General features: G+C 45.2%; 1 protein-coding gene across 2 annotated transcripts in view; it reads right to left on the bottom strand.

Moving 5' to 3' along the window:
* RNF121 (ring finger protein 121) overlaps positions 1-21810 on the bottom strand; it is a 70184-nt gene that overhangs the window by 12284 nt on the left and 36090 nt on the right. Inside the window, exons 4-6 of one of the 2 annotated variants that reach the window (XM_040964254.1) lie at positions 15424-15578; positions 12560-12667; positions 9501-9621 (exon numbers count right to left, since the gene is read on the bottom strand). In XM_040964254.1, the coding sequence (XP_040820188.1) occupies positions 9501-9621; positions 12560-12667; positions 15424-15578 (384 nt within the window). The remainder of the gene's footprint in view (positions 1-9500; positions 9622-12559; positions 12668-15423; positions 15579-21810) is intronic. The other variant, XM_040964255.1, reaches the window with a different exon arrangement.

The raw sequence follows: 21810 nt of genomic DNA, 5'->3' as shown, positions 1-21810 counted from the left end.
CCTGCCTGGTCTACTCCCAAACCTAGCTCTTACATGGTTCAGCGGGTGCCGAGACCGAGTAGGTGCTAGAGCCTAGCCCAGTCTGGCACACCCCAGACCCAGTCCACAACCATGCCAAGGAATACTGTAGACATATCCATCCTGGTTTGCCAGCTGCATTCTGGCTCTCGTGGTCATCAGTATGATTCACAGCCCAGCATGGGGTTCCCTTAGCCCCCAACCAGACTGCTTCTAACCAGAGATCTTGCGTGTGCCAATGGCTGCTCTGACCCTGTCTGGCATGACTGATCATCCACCTTGTCCTCTGCCATCAGATGCTACAGTCTGAGCTGGTCCAGCCCACTCCCTGGCTAACTCGCTGGTGGGTGCTGCAGCTGAACCTTGCCCAGCTTGCCCCTCATCCCTGCCTTTCATGACAGTCCCATGGCCCTGCCTGGTCTGCTCCTAGCCCCCGCCCCCACCTACCCACTTGCCTACCTGCCAACTAGTGAAGTAGCTTGGCCAAGCTTGACCAACACCCAGCCCTGAGTCATGTACTGACCAGTGTGAGCTACGATCCACCAGAGAAGTTCCCAAGTTCCTCCACCAGGCCCATTCCCAGACCCAGATCTGATGCATGCCAGCTGGTGGCAGACCCTTCCTGGCATAGTCTGCCTCCCAGTGTCGGCTTTTGAGTGTGCTGGTGGATGTTGTTGCCCATCCCACCCCACACCCAATTCTTGGGTACGCTTATGGGTGCTACAGCATGGACCAGCCCATCACTACCCTAAGCCCTCGATGAAACCAGCTGGTATGGTAGTCACACAGGGGTGAGTCCACTAACTCCCACAGAATCTGCTTGCAGATCCAGTTCTCTTGGTGTCATGGTCCAGCCTAACATAATCCACCACTGCCCTGACACGCACTGCTAGCTACTGTGGTCAAGCCCTGTCAGGCAGGTCCCCCAGCTGTAACCTTCATGTGTGCTGGTAGACAATGGTCAATACCAACTAATCCAGTTCAGGATGTATTGGTTTGGCCTCAAAAGGTACTCTGGTTGCCCTCCTCTAAACCACCTCATCTCAGCCCCCTTGTCTACCTGCAAGTGCAATAGCCTGGCTGGGGGAAGTCCCCCAGAAGTCACTCACCTGTCACATTCTGCTCCCTCAGCAGTCCTGCCTCCCATACATCTCCAGACCCACTTCCCTGAGCAATCCACAGCTTCCAATGCCCGCTAATGCACAGATTCCCCAGCCTGGTCCTGTGGTGATGTGCTGTGGCAGTCCAGGCCCCAACCTGCCTACCCAGGGACCATGTACACTCGTGCGCAGCTCCCCAGACCCTATCTGCTCACCATTTGCCTCCTCACGTAACTTCCAATAAATAAATAGGCAACTATGCTGGTACACTGGTATAGTTAACACACTAACCAGGCCCAGGATGCCCACCATATTAACTTCCTTTCTCCCAGCAGTGTAACATTTACCTAGGTACAATGCAATGTAGGTTACTGCCTACGGCTGGGGTCAGGGAAAACCATACTTAAGAGATAAGTGTGCTGGGGACCAAGAGACAAATCAGAGGTGAGGTTCCTGACCTTGACACATTTGATGGAACAGTTTCAAGATAAACTATGACAGAATCAAGATGGTGGAATAGGGTAAGGACACATTTAAACAGATGGAGAAATATTAGCCAGGGTGAAGCAAAGAGGGCACATTCCAGGAAACAGGAGAGGGCAGACGGGAGGTAGCGGAACATCTGGAGTCTGACAGACACGCGAAAGCAGCAGAGACAACAGTGTGGTACTGTAGTGACCAGATACCCCAGCGGCACTCAGCAAGCAGTGATCTGAACTGCAGCAGCGGCAGCAGGAACTCCACCAGCAGTCAGGTGGGAAGGGGAGTTCACCAGGAACTTTGGAGGTGAACCCAGACAAAGAACTGCCCGTCCTGCTGCTTTGTTTAATTTGAGCAGGAGTAGAGTCAGAGTAGTATATCCCAAAACGGTGGTGAGAGAATAGGGTGGATTGCACAGCCCAGACCCCACTAGAGCCAAATAGGGCGCCATTTTACGTAGGAAGGCAAAGGCAATGGGATAGGACTGCACATAGACTAAGCTGGCAGCGAACTCATTTCTGGCTCAGTGAATTGCAACAATGTGGCATGCTACAAGTTCCACCCAAAATAGGTCAGGGGAGCCCTCCGACCTAACAGTCAATAGATCAAGAACTCCATGAGTGGGCCCAGCACAATACCGTAGTGGTTCCGGTCCTCACCTTGCATAATCCAAGATTCCATGTGCTTGCCAGTTCTGGTCCTGGCAGCTCTGCTTCCCATCCAGCTCCCTGCCTGTGGCCTGGGAAGGCAGTTGAGGACAGCCCAGAGCCTTGGGACTCTGCACCCGTATGGGAGACCAGGAAGAGCTCTTGGCTCCTGGCTCCTGGCTTCTGATTGGCACAGCTCCAGCTGTTGCACTCACTTGGGAAGTGAACCATCGGACGGAGGATCTCCCTCTCTGTCTCTCCTCCTCTCTCTGTACATCTGTCTTTCCAATAAAAAGTAAATAAATCTTAAAACAAAACAACAAAACTCCATGTACAAAACGTGCCATTTTGTACAATGTGACAAAGGTTTTGAGACTGCAAGGACAACAGTGAGCTGTGCATGTACTGAGCTGGGGGTGACCTCAGTGAGCTCAGTGCACTGCACTGGTCCGACATCAACAGTAACAGTGACTTTGGCATCTTATCACTCAAAACATGTCCGAGTGGCCCTCAGACCTAACGGCCAGTAGGTTCTGGCAAGATCAGCCCCACCAACTTATCAACAATGAGAAGCACAAACAGGAGCTCAAGGAATTTAAGGAGTGTGTCATATAGTTAAGAGCAACACTGAAACAAAATGAAAGCTAAATTACTGAAAATGAAGGATGCAATAGAGAAAATTAAAAATTCAGTGGAAAGTTTCAATATGAGACTTTATGAAGGAGGCAGAAAAAAGAATCTTAGAATTGGAAAGTATTTCTTGCCACAATGGAAAAACAATGAAAAAGCTGGAAGCAGAACTGAATCAAGCTTAAAAAAGCATTCAAGAATTAAGAGACACATTAAAAGGCCAAATATAAGAGTTATGAGAGTTCTAAAAGGTATAGAAAGAGAAACTGGGTTTAAAAATGTATTTAATGAAATAATAAGGAAATATTTCTCTAATCTGGAGAAAGAATTGGGAAACAACATCCAGGAGGGGCACAGAACTCCCAACAGGGTAGACCAAAAGCGATCTTCACCATGACACATGATCATCAAGCTGTCTTCAACTGAACAAATGGAATAGATCCTTATATGTGCTTATGAAAAAAAAATCAATTGAGAAGTATAGGAATGGCAATCAGAGTCACAGCTGACCTCTCACAGGAAACTTTGCATGCTTTGCTGCACTGGCACTGGGGGCTAATTCTGTCACGTTAGACTGCAGAACCACCTGGAGAGTGCATAATCCAGGAGTGGGAGTGGGCCAGGAGGGAAACAGTGGGCACCTCCCTCTTGGGTTACCACTCCCACTGGACAGCATGAAAACCAGGACAGGGACAGGGGTGGCTAGACAGATGCACCCGCCAGTATGTGTGTGGGCTGGATAGTAAGGCAGGTTGGGTTGAACTAGGCTTCAATGCCCATTGACATATATGAGAGCTAAATTGGTTGTGGGACAGACTGAACAAGTCTGTGGTACTTAGTGGCAAGCATGGGAACCAGGGTAGGGGCAGGTCTGGCAGGGGTTTTAGGGTGTTGTCGCAACTCAGTTGCAGCTCCCACGGGTTTGCGGGAGGGCCGAGAATGAAGTCGGCAAGATCGGGCTGGACTACAACACCCACTGGTTCAAGTGGAAGACAAGGATGGAAACAGAATTGACCCAGCAATTGCAACCACCACCATGTGCATAAGCTGATTGGGGCGATGGACTGCGCCAGACCCTGTACTGGCAAGCACACACAAGAATCAGATCTGGGATCACCTCAGATGAAGTTTCTTTGAGAATCCCCCCAACTGAACTGCTGATCTCAGAACCCCAATCATGAAGAGACTATGTTAGCCAGTGGATTCTGAATAAATTTCCTTGTGTTTGGAACGGTGAGATTGGCAGCAATTCAGAACTATTAAACTATCAAAACTGCTTGAGCAGGACCCTCGGAACGTGCCTCACATTGGGGACCTAGGAGGGTGGGACTTTTCCCTTTATCTTTCCCTTTACCCCGATACAGAAAAAAAAATATTAATGTGGAAACAATGGTCTTACCCACTTTCCTGTAGCCCTTGACTCTTTGTGCCCTAATCAATTATGTAAAAATTACCAAAATAAAAAAATTTAAAAATAAAATAAAATAAAATGGAGGCAACAGTGACACGTATTACAATATGGATGAACCCCGAGGATATTCTGTTGAAGGGAAATGAGGATCAAAAGACATTCCCTTTATGTGAGTCCTCGGACACAGGGAACCTGCAGTAGTCAAACTTATGGAGAGCAGAATGGTGGCTGCCAGTAGTGAGGAGAAAGAGGGAATGGGGATTTGGTGCCTAATGGCCAAAAACTATAGTGTTCCAAGATGAAAAAAGTTCTGGAAATGGATGATAGTGATTGATGCCTGCTGGACAATGTGAACGTGCCTAATGCCACTGAGTTATACAATGAAAATGTGGGTAAGAAGGAAATGCTGTTACATGTCTCACCACCACAATTTAATAGTTACCTACTAGGAATGCTACTAGAAGTGGGCAGTATTGAAATTGGCAGAATCTACAGCTGCTTATACTGTGTACAGTGTGAATGGTTCAGAAGTAAGTGCTGCATAAACACGTGGTGATTGCTTCAGGACAGGGGTGATCCCGTATTCAGTCTGCTGTGATCCAGGGGCCCACGAAGGACTCCAGTACGGAGAGCCCTGGCATTCCCAGGGCTGGAAACAACTGTCTAGGAAACACACTCCATCCCTTTATCTCAGCGGGACAGCCCTTACCCATATCCCTGCTTGGTCTGATCTGTTGGCATCAAGCCTGAGCAAAGGGTGTGTGATGTGCTAAATCTCAGAGACAGTTGTGGCAGAAAATCAATGAATGACCTGGTGATTCACCCAGTTCTACCACAAGCTGTCCATAAGACATCCTCCCTGCCCCAAATGTGGGCCTGGGAAACACACAGCTTGCTTAATGTCAGACTCAGCAAAGAAACTCTACCTAGGATAAGCAAACAGCTCCTTTAAAAGGGGCAGCCTTTCTTAATATCAGTTACGTAAAGATCAGGTGGATTCTTGGGGCCAACACTGTGACACAGCATGTAAAGCTACTGGCTGCAGTGCCACCATCCTATTTGGGTGCCTGGCTGCTCCACTTCCAATTCAGTTCCCTCTAATGGGCCTAGAAAAAGCAGAAGATGTCCCAAATACTTGGACCCCTAACCAAGCACATGGGAGACCTGGATGAACCACTCTGGCTTCAGCCTGGCTCAGGACTGGCTGTTAGAGATCAGGGAAGTGAACCAGTGGATGGAAGATGCCTCTCCCTCTCTGTAACTTTGAAATACATAATCTTTACAATAAAAAGGTGGTGGGGCCAACACAACATCATAATAGCTAATCCTCCCCTGAAGTGCTGGCATCCCATGTAGGCACTGATTCAAGACCTGGCTGCTCCATTTCCCATCCAGCTCCCTGCTGATGATCTGGGAAAGCAGCACAAGAACGCACAAGTCGTTGGGCCACTGCATCCAAGTGGGAGACTCAGCTACTGTGGCCATTTGGGGAGTGAGCCAGCAGATGGATGACCTCTTTCTTTGTCTTTCTGCCTCTACCTCTCTCTTTCTCTGTGTGTAAATCTTTCAAGTTAAAAAAACAAAAATCTTAAAGAAAATGAAAGAATAGGTGGATCATCATCTAAGAGCCTGGGACGCAGAAGGCAGAGCCAAGCTAGAGGCAGGTAGATAAGACATTTTGGTCAGGAATACAAGCTCCAGACACAGCAGCATTCTCTAGATCTGTAATCCAGATGATGGGTACAGCTAAGATGGCACTGGTTACTCAGAGAAAGGCAGACAACTACAAAACGTGGCAACTGGAAGCACCAGAGAGCAGGCATTCTAGAGGCCAGATTTACCCCTTTCAGGTACTCAGATGTATATTTTCTTGCTATTACCTTCAATCCATCAGTGAAGTTCAATGTGAGCAATCCTTAATTTATCCTTGGCTAGGCCATTAAAGACTCATCATGGAGAACATGCCATGGTAGCGTAACTGGTCAGATCCCATGAAGAGTAGGTGAATATGGCAGCCAACAGTTGGAGTCTGAGATGGTCTCCATGTCAACAAGAAATTGTCCCAAGTCTCTTGGTGAAGCTAGAATTTATCATTATTAGGGAATTATCCTCATTCTTCAGGATCAGTTCTAATCACCAAAGCACCTGCCAAAGTTCAATGCAACAATTTCATCTCTTGGGGGAGAAGCTAACTTATGCATCTACCTTGAGCTCAGTGCCTACTGGAAAGAATAAGGAGGCTGAATGGCTAGAAAACCAACGCTCAAAGTGGCAGCTGAGCGGTTGGTGCTGTGGCTTAGTGAGTAAAGCCACTGCCTGCAATACTAGCCCCCCATATGAGAGCCAATTTGAGTACTGACTGCTCCTTGTGAATATGCCTGGGAACACTGTGGAAGAAGGCTGAAGCGCTTGAGCCCCTACACCCACATAGAAGATCTGGAAGAAGCTCTTGGCTCCCGGCTTTGGACCCAGTCCAGCTCTGGACATTTTGGCTATCTGAGGAGTGAACCAACAGACGAAAGATCTCTTGTCTCTCCCTCTCTCTAAATCCCTACCTTTCAAATGAATAAATACAACTTTTTAAAGAAAAAGTGGCTGCTGACTATAACACTGAGAAAAAGCCAGGAAAAACCTGGGAACGTTAAGAGAACTAGTCCTGTAAAATAGAATGAAAAAAAAAAAAAAAAAAGTCGTCACTGACAGGTAATGGACAGAATGTTGCCTGGCTCAGAAAAGCTGATTATGCCCCCAAAGCCACCTCAGTGTACAGCTGTGGCTAAGTGTGACCAATCACAATCCTACAGGCTACAAATCTTTTCTGGGGAGTGAACTAGGTGAAGAGAATATACGCAGACAGAGAAGAGACAATGCAATGAAACTAAAACATCAAACAGTTATTCAAATACAATCAAGAAATCAGTAAGGTTGGGCTCAGCACGATAGCCTCATAGCAAAATTCTTGCCTTGCATCTGCCAGGGCCCCATATGGGTGCTGGTTCGTGTCACAGCTGCTCTACTGGGAAAGCAGTAAAGAATGACCCAACGCCTTGCGATCCTGCACCCATGTGGGAGACCTGGAGGCTTCTGGCTCCTGGCTTGGGATCTGCTCACTTGGGGAGTGAACCAGTGGATGAAAGATCTTTCTCTCTGTAGTTCCTTTTCTCTATAGATCTTCCTTTCCAATTAAAAAAAAAGAAGAAATCTGAAAGATCATCCAATACAGACATAAAAAACAGTCCCATGATATTGCAACAAAACAAAGTGCACAGCCTAAAACCGTACATGATGGGGCCCAGCACAGTGGCGCAAGTGGTTAAGGTCCTCGCTTTGCACACCCAAGATCCCATATGGGTGCCAGTTCTATCCCAGCAGCCCCCCTTCCCTTCCAGCTCCCTGCCTGTGGCCCGGGAAAGCAGTCGAGGACGGCCCAAAGCTTTGGGACCCTGCACCCACATGGGAGACCTGGAAGAGGCTCCTGGCTTCAGATCGGCATAGCATCGGCTGTTGTGCTCACTTAGAGAGTGAATCATCAGACGGAAGATCTTCCTCTCTGTCTCTCCTCTCTGTATATCTGCCTTTCCAATAAAAAAATAATAAAAATAAATCTTTAAAAAGAAAAAAACTGTACATGATGGAAGTTACTCAAGTTGATGAAAATATTCCTGCTTGCAGTAGTTATTTGGGAGAAGGGGGCCGAAGGGGGAAAATACTGAGAGGGAAAGCATATATTATTCAGATAATTCTAAAGAGAACATGTTACATGCAAAAACAACAAATATATACTTCCATTTTGAAAAAAAAAAAAAAAAGAATCAGGAGCACTTTCTTGAGTTCCTCAGGGTGGTAACTCCTCCATTCTAAGCCTGCAGCATTTCCCCACTTTCTCACCTGCCTCTGCCCAGTGAGATACATCAGCTTTGTTCTCTACATCTCCCTCGTATTTTTTCATTTAGTCACCAGAATCAAACTACATCTACGCCACAATGAAAATACTTAACAAAAATGTCCACTTCTCTCCCTTGCTACCATTTCTCCCTTAACTCGAGCAGATGTGTGTTGTCCAGATGGCCACAACTCTCTCACAAGAGGTTCCCTCTAACCTGCAGACCTTGCTCCAATCTGTCTTCCATTCAGCAGTCAGAATGATCTTGGCAAATGGAAGTCTGATAAAGTCCATCTCCACCTCAGACTTGAAGTGCTACTGGTACTCAACTCTAAGGTTTTCTTCTAGCCCAGCCCACTTTTTCGCACTTTCACAGCACTCTCTGTTGTACAACCACACTAGCCTGAGTTTCTCAAAACTATGTTCACTGCTGCTCTCACACACAGCTCTGCCACATGTAATTTTCTCTATGTGGTACATGCTTTTGTTTTGTTACTTAACTCCTACTCCTTGTTCAAGTCAGCTCAATAGTCACTCCTTTCGGGAAGCGATCTTTGAGTCCTAAGACTAGATCTAATGTCACTACTATATTTGTTCATAGGATCGTGAATGTCTCCTTTACAGTATTCATTAACATTGTAATTTCACAGGTTTGGAGGACTGCTAATTACTCTAATATTCATGACTTCCACTAGCAACTAAATTCTATTTGACAAAGTACAATGCTCATTTTTGTACACTTTTATAATTCCAGCACATAACAATGTATCAAGGCTCAATAAAAAAGGCATTGAAGAAAGGGATTTACTGAACGTTAATGTCCTACCGAATAAAGTAGTTTTTTCCTTTAACTATTTGAAAATTTAGTCAAAGGATCGTCTGAGATTTGGCTTTCCAGTTTTAGGTGGAAATCCTTAGTGTACCACCCACAGCTTGAAGGATCCAATTTAGCTTACCTCATCCTTCAGTACCTTTCTCTTCCATCATGCAAGTCATACTGGCCTAAACAATGCAGGGGAACAGGAGACAGAATGATGAACCCAGGCAGGACAGGCATGTGGTACAGCAGGAGAATTACTGCTTGAGATGCCCACATCTCAAATCACAGTGCTTGCCTGACATCTAGCTTCCTGATGATGGACACTCTGGGAGACAGCAGATAATGGCCAAAGTAGTTAGGGCCCTGCCCAGCTACACAAAAGACCAGATTGAATTCTCTGCTCCTGACTTTGGGGAGTGAACTAACAAACATAAGACCATTCTCTTATCTCTTCATATAAAATTATAGTAAATGAAAAAAAAAAGTTTGTAAAGCATCTAGCTGAACTCACCCCTATGGTAGATGCCATGTAGTCAGCACACATTTCGGCAAAGTCCCGCTCAAGAACTCCATAGTAAAGGCCATAGAAGAGTAAAGAAATGCCAAAGTCCATGGCGTCTTCGGGTTTGATCCTGTAAGAGAAGCAGTACTGACAATAAGGCCTGACCTAGACATAACTGCTTTGGATCACTCTGCAACACATAAGGCAGGGCTTAAGGCAAGTCCTAACAAAACTAAGTCCAGTCTACTACCTGCTTTCAAATGGCCCATGACCCGCCCTAAGGAAGCCAGCACTGTGAGCTACAAAGTCCAGGCCAGATCATCCCCTTGACCCCCTGGCCCACTGCTGCTCCCAGTTCCTACATCCCCCTGACTGGTGATCAGGCCTTAAAGCTGCCCGGGGCTTGCACTCACTGAGATCCAAGTTGAGGACTCCACTGCTGTCAGTTGCTGAACATCAAGGAGTGGAATTTCAGTCTACAATCTACTCACTCACGGAGTTGCCTCATGCCCAGCCAGAGGCCCAGGGCAACACAGCAGACCCTCCACCGGGAGGGAGGAAACCCATGCTAGGATCCGAGCGGCACCACAGTAAAAGGAGATGATCCGAGTGGTCCAAACCCCCGCCTGACCCCTTTCTGGGGAATGTTCAGCAGATGGTGACGGGGCACACAGTATGCCCCAACTGCCCTGTGCCCACTCCAGGCAGATTGGCCAGAAGAGCCTTTTTCTTTTGTCTTGAGTTCCTACATAATACTGTGGATTCTGTGTAAGTCTCACAGAGTTTGCTCAATATGGGTTAAAGAAAAACCATTAAAATTAGTGAGGAAGTATTTATACACTATTTACCATAAAATTCTTAGTTGCTAGACGCATCCAAGTTAAATTTTGCTCCAAGTTAATTTACTAACATGAGTAAGAATGGTCTATTATATAAAGAGGTCTGTTCTAATCATTCCAAGGACTATTTATAAACTTGAACCCATTTTAAAAAGATTTATTATTATTAGAAAAATTTATTTATTTATTTTATAGAGAGGAGAGACAAAGATATTCTATTCGCTGGTTCACTCCTCAAGTAGCCACAATGGCCAGAGCTGAGTTGATCTGAAGCCAGGAGCCAAGAGCTTTTTTAACGTCTCCCAGATGGGTGCAGGGTTCCAAGGCTTGGGCTGTCCTCTATTGCTCTCCCAGGCCACAAGCAAGGAGCTGGATAGGAAGTGGAGCAGCCAAGACACAAACCATATGGGATTCTGGTGCATGAATGAAAAGGAATTCAGCCACTAGGCTATTGCACCAGGCCTGAACCCATGTTTTTAATAGGAAATTCTCTTTGTTAAAAATATCTGCAAAAACTGAATGTGTTCATTTAAAACTATATATTACATTTGTCTTAGTTTACTCATTAACTTTATAATAGCTTACCCACTGCCACATTAGATCTCATATCAGTTAACCTAATCAGTATCATAAAATGACCAAGTCTAAATTTTACTTTTCCTTTTTATATAATTTAGGCAACCAAAAAGAACCTCTAATTACAAAAGAAATATCTTTAAAACATAATGTTGAATCTTCATTTGTATTGTTTTTAAGACCACAAAGGTTAGGAAGATGCCTACAAATATCTTTGTTTTGATGAATTCCCTGGAATGCTTCTAGATTCTCTTTATTCATTCAGCTTGTACCACATATGGAAGAAAAAGTTCCATGTGGCTCCTCACTTCATATAGGATTCCTCATCTCTTACCCTAAATTAGCATCTTTTCATTTCAAAGACATCTCTGCCTACAATACACTGGGCTTGGGGAAGAGGTCCTTGGTCTTCAACTTAAATTTGAATCTTAAATCTCTTCAGCTTCAAGTAATGTCCTGGTCTTAGGCCTCCTCATGCTCTGTAGTCCACAGCTACCATCAATTACTTCATCCAGGAAAACTCATTTCTGCCATCTTCTGTCCCACTGACTCACTGCACCCTCTCAGCTCCAACCTCACAACCTCCTGCGTCAGTTTCCCCTGGGGTCCCAGAGGACCTGAATGCTGGTACAGAGCTTCTGGAAATCTCATGACAAGAAGCAACAGCCACCATCCCACTCCTAGAAACGTGTCCATGGGAAGCATGTCTAGCTGGGTTATCTGTATAGCACTAAACTGACAACAGCCGGCGATGCCTACCCATGGAAAAAGACTTACATGCCCCCAGGTTAATTTTCTAAAATTATTTCCTCAGAAATCTGACAAAGGTGGAATATCAGCTGTTACAGGCAACATGCTTTTGTACTAAACATGACGTGTAGTTGGTACTCAGCATCTGGACTGGGACATTCTTAAAACTGAACATGGCCCTTGGGGAAGGGTTTCCCAAGCCAGCTGGACTTCCACATCAGTCTGAGAGGTCTCACTCCTGCATACCTCAGCTTTGCAGCTACTCTGAAGACTCCTGCAGCCACTGTCTTGCAGCGCTCCCTGTCTGACATCCTCTTAAGTGGCCCAGATGCCAAGTGTGGCCAACTCTGACTGAATTCAAGTATCTGGCCCAAAGGTCAGAGAACCCTTTCTTATAAAGGGCCACATAATAAATACATTAGGCTTTGTAGTCCATACGACATCTGTCACAACTATTCAACTCTTCAGTATAAAAACAGAAGTAGACACTAAATGAGCATGACTGTGTTTCAGTAAAACTTTATTTTATATTACAGTGTGTGTATAGTTTGCGGATCCCTTGGCTTCTTGGATATAAAGCACTAAGGAGAGTAGGTATTGTAATACTTGATGCACTTAGACAAGAACAATGGTTCTACTGGAGTGACAGCACTATGGATGGTGGATTATGATCTAACGCTTACTGTGTTATAATTTTCTACTAAAACATAAACTCTCAAAAAATATTGTCAATGATGCGGAACTGTGACTTCATACATACAATTTCTGTCAGCACAAACCACAGAAGACCATCCTCTCCAATTTTCCCAGGGAGTCTCTGTAAATGCCCAGAACTTGAGACAGCAAGTCCTTCTCCCCATCTACTATTCTCCCAAACATCCACAAAAACAAAAACATACTTACTTAAATAATAAATTAAGACCAAAGAGGGTAAACATAACAGCCATGTAGCCAACGATGCCAGTGGCATAGCTGATTTTATAGATCAGCAGGAACCATTTATACACCAACCTAGAAAAAAGAGATTCTGTTAGTGTATTTCACACCGAATCACTGGCCACAGGGGCCTGTGGACCACCAGCACTTACTGAGCAGCTTCAATCACTGCTCAAAGCTATGCACTTCCATATTTGCAAAACACCTCCATATAGCAATAGCAGGGCACTACTTCTTGATGTTTCTCTGGTCTCAGTCAAAAGGAAGAAAGCAGAGCCCAGGAGGTTCCAGCCTCAAAGAGCACAGCTGCCCCAGACAATTACACTATCTTGAATTCAGATTAGCTGGATGGAGAAGTGAAAACTAAAGCCACAGCAACACACCAGAGAACAGGGGAGCAAGGCTGGTTATTCTTGTCAGGAAAGAAAATTCAGGGAAAAATAAACCAGAGGGAGGTATTAGTTACAGTCTTTTGTTCTTAGGCCTAGTTATTCTGAGCACTTTTATTCCTAACTATAGTATAATTAAGGATTTGGCTTCTGAATTTGTTTTTTCCTGAAGGGGAAGATGTAAAGAAGAGGCAGGCACTCAAAAGCATCTTGGAGTTAGACATCTATGCGTAGATGTGGCTGCGGTGGGCGGACAGGACTGTCAGGCCTTGGAGGAGAACCGTATGTCCCATAGCCAATCAAGAGTGGTGGGAATCTGGATGGCTGACCATCTGGATTAAGAAAGCAAAGAGCATTTCTTGAATGAATCAGAACCTTTTAAATATAAGTCCCTAATGTCATGAAACATCACTCTGTATGTGCTGAGAGCTAATGAGCAACGTGACAATATCCTGGAATAACCAACCAACAGAAGCCAACCTTGCCGGGACCCAGGGAGGAGGCTCTAGCTCCCTTCCTGCTGTGGCCAGGAAAGCAACAGTGGCTCCTCAGCGTAGGAAAGGCCCCACACACCTTGTAGCACTGTCTTCAAAGGGATCACACACAGTTTCATTACTCAGGGCTTGTATTAATCACAAGGGAGAGACACAGGGGAAAGGATGTGGACTCCTGGACCACACAACTCTTAGTCTGAATTAAAGAGTGTTTCTTTGCTGGGTAACCTCAGGTAAATCGTACCATCTCTCCAAAATTAGTTTACTTACTTGTAAAATAGGGAAGTCACACTGCCTCCCTCACTGTACTATATAGAGCCCATAATCAAGTTCATTAAGTGTTGTGTTTTACAAAAAAATGAGGATTTTGAGGAAATGAGGATGGGGCCGTATGTCACAGCTCAACTGGCTAATCCTCCACCTCCAAGCTCCAGGATCCCATGAGTTGGTTTGTATCCTGGATGCTCCACTTGCCATTCAGCTCCCTGATTATGGCCTGGGAAAGCAGCAGATGTCAGAATACCTTGGGACCCTGCACCAACGTGGGAGACCTGGAAGAAGCTCCTGGCTCCTGTCTATGAATCAGCTCAGCGCCAGGCATTGCAGCCATTTAGAGTGGACCACTGGATGGAAGTTCTCTGTCTCTCCTTCTCCCTCTAAATATGCTTTTCCAATAAAAATAAATTTTTAAAATGAGATGCTTAAAACTGTAAAGCATTATTAAGTGTTGGTTATTATTACAAAAACTCTCATATTATTGACATGTTTTCAGTCATGTTAGCTAGACGCTGATCCTGTTTGTTGAAGACTCTGCCCATTTTATTGCATCAGGTTCAGAGATCAGGCCACAGAGCTAACAAGTGGCAGGGCACGGAGTTCTAACCCTTATCCATCCAGCTTCAGAGCCTGTTCTCTTCTATAACAGCCAGAAGTCAGCTACAAACCAAAACAGCAGCTTCTGGATCACCAACTGTACAATCAAACCCAGAGGTCAGAGGAAGCAGTGCAATAAAGTGGACATCAGAGGTGAGGGAGGAACATCAGTTTACGACATGGAAGACTACACACTAGCTGGACAAAATGTTCCGGCCAACCAGTTCTTGGCAGGCTGTCCTGGGAAGGACACCTTTCTCACATCACTTACCAAATGCACTGCAACAGGTGCTTTCTCATCCATCTCCTCCATTAAACCACTGTTTGAGGGCAGAGGCCATGTCTTATCCAGCTCTGAATCCCCAGCACTCAGCACAGAGCCTGGCACACAGCAGCTGAGTACTGCATGAATAAGAAAATCTCTCTCTTTTTTAATTGAGTCACGTACAAACGTAAAATGACCTCACCAAGTTGCTTGGAAGTATCAAATGAAATGTGTCTGATTATACAGGCAGGAGCTGTTTTGTTATCTAAGAAAGAAGTACTGTTTGTTGGAAATTTGCATATTGGTTGAATTTCATTCATTCAATAAAAACTGACAGTTAAGTTCCTAAATGACAAGCCCAGTGGTAAGTCCTAGATATATAGTGACAGACAAAAAATAGATGTAGTTCCTGAACTCTTGGCCAAAGTTTAGTGGGGGAGACAAATACTCAAAATAATATTTAGTTCTAACTTGTGATAAACTCTGTGAATGAAAACTACAGGGTATTATGAGAGAATGTAATGGAAAATATAATTCAGAGAAGTGTTGACAGAAGAAAATAACATTTAAAATAAGACCATACTAATCACCAAGATCTGCTTATTGATTTTGTTTGCTTAAACCATAAAATGAGCTGTAGGGAAATATATTGGTTGTTCATCAGTGGATACAGGGATGGGTCTCCCAACCAGCTTGTTCAGGAGAGGGCCTGAACTAAATCATTACAGTAGGCAAAAGCAGATTTTTCCCATCTATACCAACTGCCTCCCAGGCATCCCCACCCATGAGCCTCAGGAAACCAGCGCTCACCTTGGGGTTGTTTGTACCAGAGGTTTCCGTGTGGCTCGGAAGGTGACAAAGGCTGTGACAGCAGAGAAGAAGCTCCAGATCACTAGGAACCTCCACCAGCGCAGCTTCACTGTGAAATAGAGGGGGACAACCCACATCTGAAAGAGGGTCACCATCTGAAACACAAATACAAGCACTTCAGCTCGAGCCAGCTCCTGCCACAACCCAGTCCACGGGCCGAAATACCTCCCATACACTTACAACTTTGGATGAAGGCAACCTTACTAATGATCAAGGTCAGAAACTGGGGACCAAGCTTGACTCCTCTCTTCCAAGTCTCATTGACTATCTTAATCAAAGATTTTTTTAAAAAGATCTTCCATCTACTGGTTCATTGGCCAAGCGGCAGCAACAGCTGGAGTTGAGACAATCTGAAGCCAGGAACCTCCTCTGGTCTCCCACATGGTTTTGGGCCATCCTCCACTGCTTTCCCAGGCCACAAGCAGGGAGCTGGATAAAAAGTGGAGCAGCCAGGACACAAGCTGGTGGCAATATAGGATCCCAGTACTTGCAAGGAGAGGATTAGTTTCTCTCTCCCTAAATAAGCCATCAGAATGTATCTCTTAGATACATTCCCATTTGAGCCCCTGATGCCTCTTACCAGGCAAAAATACACTTGTAAGTCTCCCTGCAAGGGCGGCCACCTAATCCTTCTGGGAGACCAAGTGTTACTTCTAACGTATGGTCTGAAAAATTCTAAGTCCCCTGCATATAGATTAGGAACTAACATCCTTAGTCAGGCCATTAAATGTCCCTTTAAAAGGTCCAAACTACAAATCTGAGAACTGTTTCAACCCATTCCCCATACCTTCAAGTCACATAGTCCCTCTCAGGTTAAAACCATCTCACTTTCTGCCTGATAACATCACATCCAAGACAGGGGAAACCTCTGCTCAGATTTCTAGGATTCTGGAAGGCTTTTCTTGATGTCACTGCACTGCTTGCTTAGAAGACGAGGCTAGACTCATTTTCCACCTGAATATTTAAGCTCCCTGGAGGCCGTGAATACGCTGTGTTCCTTGGCTTCCTTTATGGAATGCAAAGTGTCTAACAGGTCCCTAACGAACTTGATAATAAACGAAAAGTAAGATTCCTTATGAGAGAGGCTACATTTCTCATTTTAAAAAAACTCAATCTCAATTTTTTTTTAATTGAGAGAGAGAAAGAAACAGAGAGAGCTATGTGCACACACACACACACTTATCCCTGGTTCACTCTCCAAATGCCTGGAACAGCCAGCTGGACTGCAGACAGACCAAATCCAAGACAATCCCTCCAGTTCTCCCATGGACGCAGCAAGCATCCGGTTACCTGGGCCACCTCCACTGCCCCTGCCTGCAACAGCAGAAAGCTGGAGTCAGGCGCCAGAGCACGGAGTCAAATCCGGCAGAATCCTTAGTCACCAGACTGAACGCCTGCGCCCACACTTCCACTTTACTTCACAGCCTTCAGAGTTTTAACCCACACTTGTTACCTCAAGAGCTTCCAATGCACACCACAGCTCTAGGCAGTCTGCAGTAGTGACCAATGCCCTGCTCCTCGTGCCTACTTCCATCCCTAAACCACACAGCCTTTGTTTTAACCACAATGCTTTAATTATGAGACTCCTTTTAGGAGAGTAGCAGGGATAAAATGAGAAGATAATTAGTGCTAAACGAAGGTTTTCTTCCTGATGTCATCAGATGAAATTTTAAAACATTAACACTATATCTATCTATAAAATTGGCATAATATACCATTATATACACATAGTAAGTATATATGTAAATGAGAAAAGTTTCAGGAGCTAGGTAGGGTAACCATGGTTTGAACAACACAAAATGAATACATGTGTTAAAAACATCACCAGGCACCCCATAAACGCACCGAATTTTTACAAGTCAAATACACATTTGTAAACAATTCTAAAGTAAAGAGGGATGGGCAACTGCATTTTGGTTAAGACACAACTTGGGATGTCACACACAGTAAGAGAATGACTGGATTTATGACCTGTGTTTCTTGTTTTATAATATGAACTTCCAAAAGGTGATAGAAAATAGAATTCAAAGCATTTTGATACGAAAACACTTGAGATACATGTGATTTTGTGGATACATATTTTCAAAAAACTTCAGAAAGATCCCTCATTCTTTATTTCCATCTGAATACCAGAGGTACGAGCAGGCAACGAGCGGCCACTAGTGGTTAGGTTAAACTTCACTAACTAGCATTCTAACCACTAGCTTGCCAGAGGCAGGGAATCCGGTGCCATCTGCTGGTAATGTTATATATTACAGCCTATATAAAGTACTGGAATAGGGGGCCCAGCGCAATTGCATAGTGGTTAAAGTCCTTGCCTTGAGCACCAGGATTCCATATGGACACCGCTCTAATCCTGGTGGCTCCGCTTCCCATTCAGCTCCCTGCCTGTGGCCTGAGAAAGCAGTCGAGGACGCCCCAAAGCTTTGGGACCCTGCACCAGCATGGGAGACCCAGAAGAGGCTTCCTGGCTCCTGGCTTCGAGTCAGCTCAGCTCCGGCTGTTACAGCTGCTTAGGGAATGAACCATCGGACGGAAGATCTTCCTTTCTGTTTCTCCTCCTCTGTGTATCTGCCTTTCCAATAAAAATCAATCAATCTTAAAAAAACAAAAAAAAGAACTGGAATAAAGCCAATAGAGTCCAAAGAAAAGGAAATACAATCTGGCTCCCTAATACAGTTGGTAGAAGCTATGTACATTGTTTAACTGTTGCCCTGCCCTGTACCCTTTAAAATATACAGGTACAGGTCTAGCACAGTGACCCTAGTGGCTAAAGTCCATGCCTTACCTGTGCCAGGATCCCATACGGTTACCATTTTGTATCCCGGCTACTCTGCTTCCCATCCAGCTCCCTGCCTGTGGCCTGGGAGCAGTAAAGCCTTGGGACCCTGCACACAATGGGATACCAGAAGGAAGGAAGCTCCTGGCTTCAGATCAGCTCAGATCCAGCCATTGTGGCTACTTGGGGAGTGAACCAGCAGATGAAAGATCATCTATCTGTCTCTGCTCTCTCTGTAAATCTGATTGCCAATAAAAATAAATATTTTAAACAATAAAACAAGGGCCTGGCACAGTAGCCTGGCAGTTGGATCCTCCCCTTGCACACACTGAAATCTCTATATGGGCGCCGGTTCCTGTCCCAGCAGCTCTACTTCCCATCCAGCTCCCTGCTTATAGCTTGGGAAAGCAGTTGAGGATGGCCCAAATCCTTGGGACCCTGAACCCACGTGGAAGACCCAGAAGAAGCTCCTGGCTCCTGACTTCAGATTGGCCCAGCACCAGTCACTGTGGCCATTTGGGGAGTGAAACAGCGGATGGAAGATCTTCCTCTCTGTCTCTCCTCCTCTGTGTACATCCAACTTTCTAATCAAAATAAATAATAAATCTTTAAAAAATAAAATAAGAGGGCCCGGCATGGTGGCCTAGTGGCTAAAGTCTTCACCTTGAATGCGCCGGGATCCCATATGGGCACCAGTTCTAATCCCAGCAGCCCCACTTCCCATCCAGCTCCCTGCTTGTGGCCTGGGAAAGCAGTGGAGGACAGCCCAAAGCCTTGGACCCTGTATCCATGTGTGGGAGACCTGGAGAAGGTTCCTGGCTTCTGGCTCCGGAACGGCACAGTACCAGCCATTGCAGTCACTTGGGGAGTGAATCATCGAACGGAAGATCTTCCTCTCTATCTCTCCTCCTCTATGTATGTCTGACTTTGTAATAAAAATAAATCTTAAAAAGAAAATAGACAAAATACACAGGCATTACATGTTAATAGAATTTAAAAATAAAATTTGGCTGGTTTGTTCAAGCACTTGTCCCTGCTATTATGAAAAGAACAAAATAACAGAAGCTTTTGTCTTGACATCTCTTGCAGGAATTGAATGAAACAAGTGCACGAATTGGGTAGTCATGCAAACCACTAAGTACTGACAAACAAGTTCAGGAGAGAGATGTTGGGGCACAAGCTAAGACAGGCTTCCTGGAAAAGCTGGTATTCTGAACGGTTCTGAAGCAATTCATTCAACATACAACAGATGTAGGGAGTTCCAGCTCACCACCAACTGCTGGGGAAGAGATGTCACCAGAGGTGCTGCCAGCACAGCCACGGGGCTTCAGCTGCTTAACTGGCAACACAGCTAGGACAGAGGAGGCAGCAGCCCTACTGCTCCCTGTTCGGACAATGCAAGACAATGCATCGCTGGGGTCTTGGGATAATGTTTTGAGAACACATTGTATAAAAACAGCGGTAGGTAATGGCATTTCCTTCAGTGCTACAATTTCATTTGGTTGCCAATTTCAAGTCATGGCTGCTCCTATTCCGATCCAATTTCCTGCTAATGTGTTTGAGCAAACAGCAGACACGGCCCAAGCGCTTGGGCCCCAGTCACCATGAGGGAGACCTCGTTGAAGCTCTTGGTTTCTGACTTTAGCCTAGTCTTGGCTGTTGCACCATGTGGGGAGTGAGCCAGCAGATAGATTTCTCTCTGTACCTCTTTCAAATAAATAAACCTTTAAAAACAGAAAAACAAAAGATGACAAAACAAAACAAGCTCTTTAAGAGCTTAGGTCTAGTTAAAATAAACAACAGTACAATCCAGCCTAAGAGCTAGACTGGAATAAGCCAAGAAGCCAGAGGAAAAGCCCTTCACTCCAGCAGGGAAATCACGGAAGGCTCCCTGAGGACAGCAGCCTCTCTTGATGGCCCAAGAAGGTGGAGAATGGTATCACAGTAAATGTTTCAGAATGAGGAACATTGGAAAGTACTTGATAAAACACATGGCAAAAAGATGAAGAACAACCAGTGCTTGAGGGAAGGGCTTGAAATGAGCCTTTAGCGGCAGACAAGGCTCAGGGGAGGCAGATACAGAAACACGTAATGCAGATACAAGTTTTTATTACATTCTGAAGTTGTCCTTTATCGCAGAGAGAATTACAACCTCTTACCATTCTCTAACCACATTCTAGCATTTCTCTGAATTCCTAGTCTGACAAAACTCTAGTATTTTAAAGATTTCCAGGTAGGAGATTTGCCAGCCAGCCATTCCAGGAAGGAACAGCAGTTCAGGGAGTTGGAGGGTAAAAGATGCTATCTTTGGTAGCAAACAAACATGATAAAAGCTTCTCCTTGGAGATTTTTAAAAATAGGACTGATGCTGTTCCAGGCATAAGCTTGTCCCTTTCCCCTAACATCCCTGGGGGAGCTAAGGAGTAAGTAACATCAGATGATGAAAAATCAGCTCCAGAGAAGCCAAAAAGCAAGGCTGGCCAGCGCTGGGTTTCCACCCAGAACTTCTGTCTCCCCAGCTGCCTTCCTGCCGCTCACTGAGCTTATCGGGAATGCTGAGAAGCCTGGGGAGGCCAGAAGATCTTGGCAGCATAGGAGGAGTCAGGGAAGGGACTGCGAAGTGCTGCCCAGCAAGGAAGGGGCTGAGGCAGACGTCATTAGCTAGCCAAGAATCAGATTTGGGTTTAGGCCCGCTCTCCAATTTAATGATACGTGCTCCCAGTACGTCACACCAGGATTCTGTGCCCTGGTTTACAAATCTGAAAAATTCAGATAAATCCCTACCCTATCTTTTTGGAAGCTGTGAGATTCCAGCAAGATATATTTTCCAGCAAGATGAGTATTTTTAAAAACCATTAACAAACTTAAACAGTAAGCACTGTAAGGTATTATTGCTACTAGGAGAATTGAAAAGAACAGTATATGAAATTTAGGTACAGAAATCAGCAGGACCTCTTGCTCCAAAAAAACCATTAATCTAGACTAAGTTTCTCTTGAACTTACAATCCCGAGTTCAACCGTTTGTAGTGGTGGCCACACCTGCTTACACTTAGTCTCCCCAGTGGCAATGTCCCTGCTGCTCTGAGGCCTCCCTTAGGTCCAGGACAGGGCTTCTCTTCAGAATAACACTGCTACCCGGGCACAGAGTGTAATGTCTGGAGATGTACTCTGCTGTCACAAATGGGGAAGGAGTGCTACCAGCAGTTAGTGAGTAGAGGCCAGGGATGATGCTGTTGGACATCCTACAGACAACCCACGACACCCCTACAGAAAACCCAGAACTGTCTGGTTCAACATGCCAATAGTGTCCCTGTTGAGAAACCCTGGTACAAGAGAACAGTGTTGGTGTTTTTCCACGCAGTGGTCACGGGTGCCCACTCAGAGACTGAGCTGTCAACCTACGCAAATGAACAACAACTGCCATTCAGCTTGAGAGAAACACGAGCTTTATCAATTAATTCCATCGTTTCTTGGCATGTTATAGAAGCATTCTTTGGAAAATTCTCATGGCTGACTTCTAACAGTCCATATTTCCACTACTCAACAAC

The sequence above is a fragment of the Ochotona curzoniae genome, unplaced genomic scaffold, assembly GCF_017591425.1.
Source record: "Ochotona curzoniae isolate NIBS_2020 unplaced genomic scaffold, NIBS_Ocur_1.0 scaffold_3223, whole genome shotgun sequence".
In the NCBI taxonomy this organism is placed as follows: Eukaryota; Metazoa; Chordata; class Mammalia; order Lagomorpha; family Ochotonidae; genus Ochotona; species Ochotona curzoniae.
Note: the sequence above shows the minus strand (reverse complement) of the source record. Positions and strands in the feature narration are given on the sequence as shown.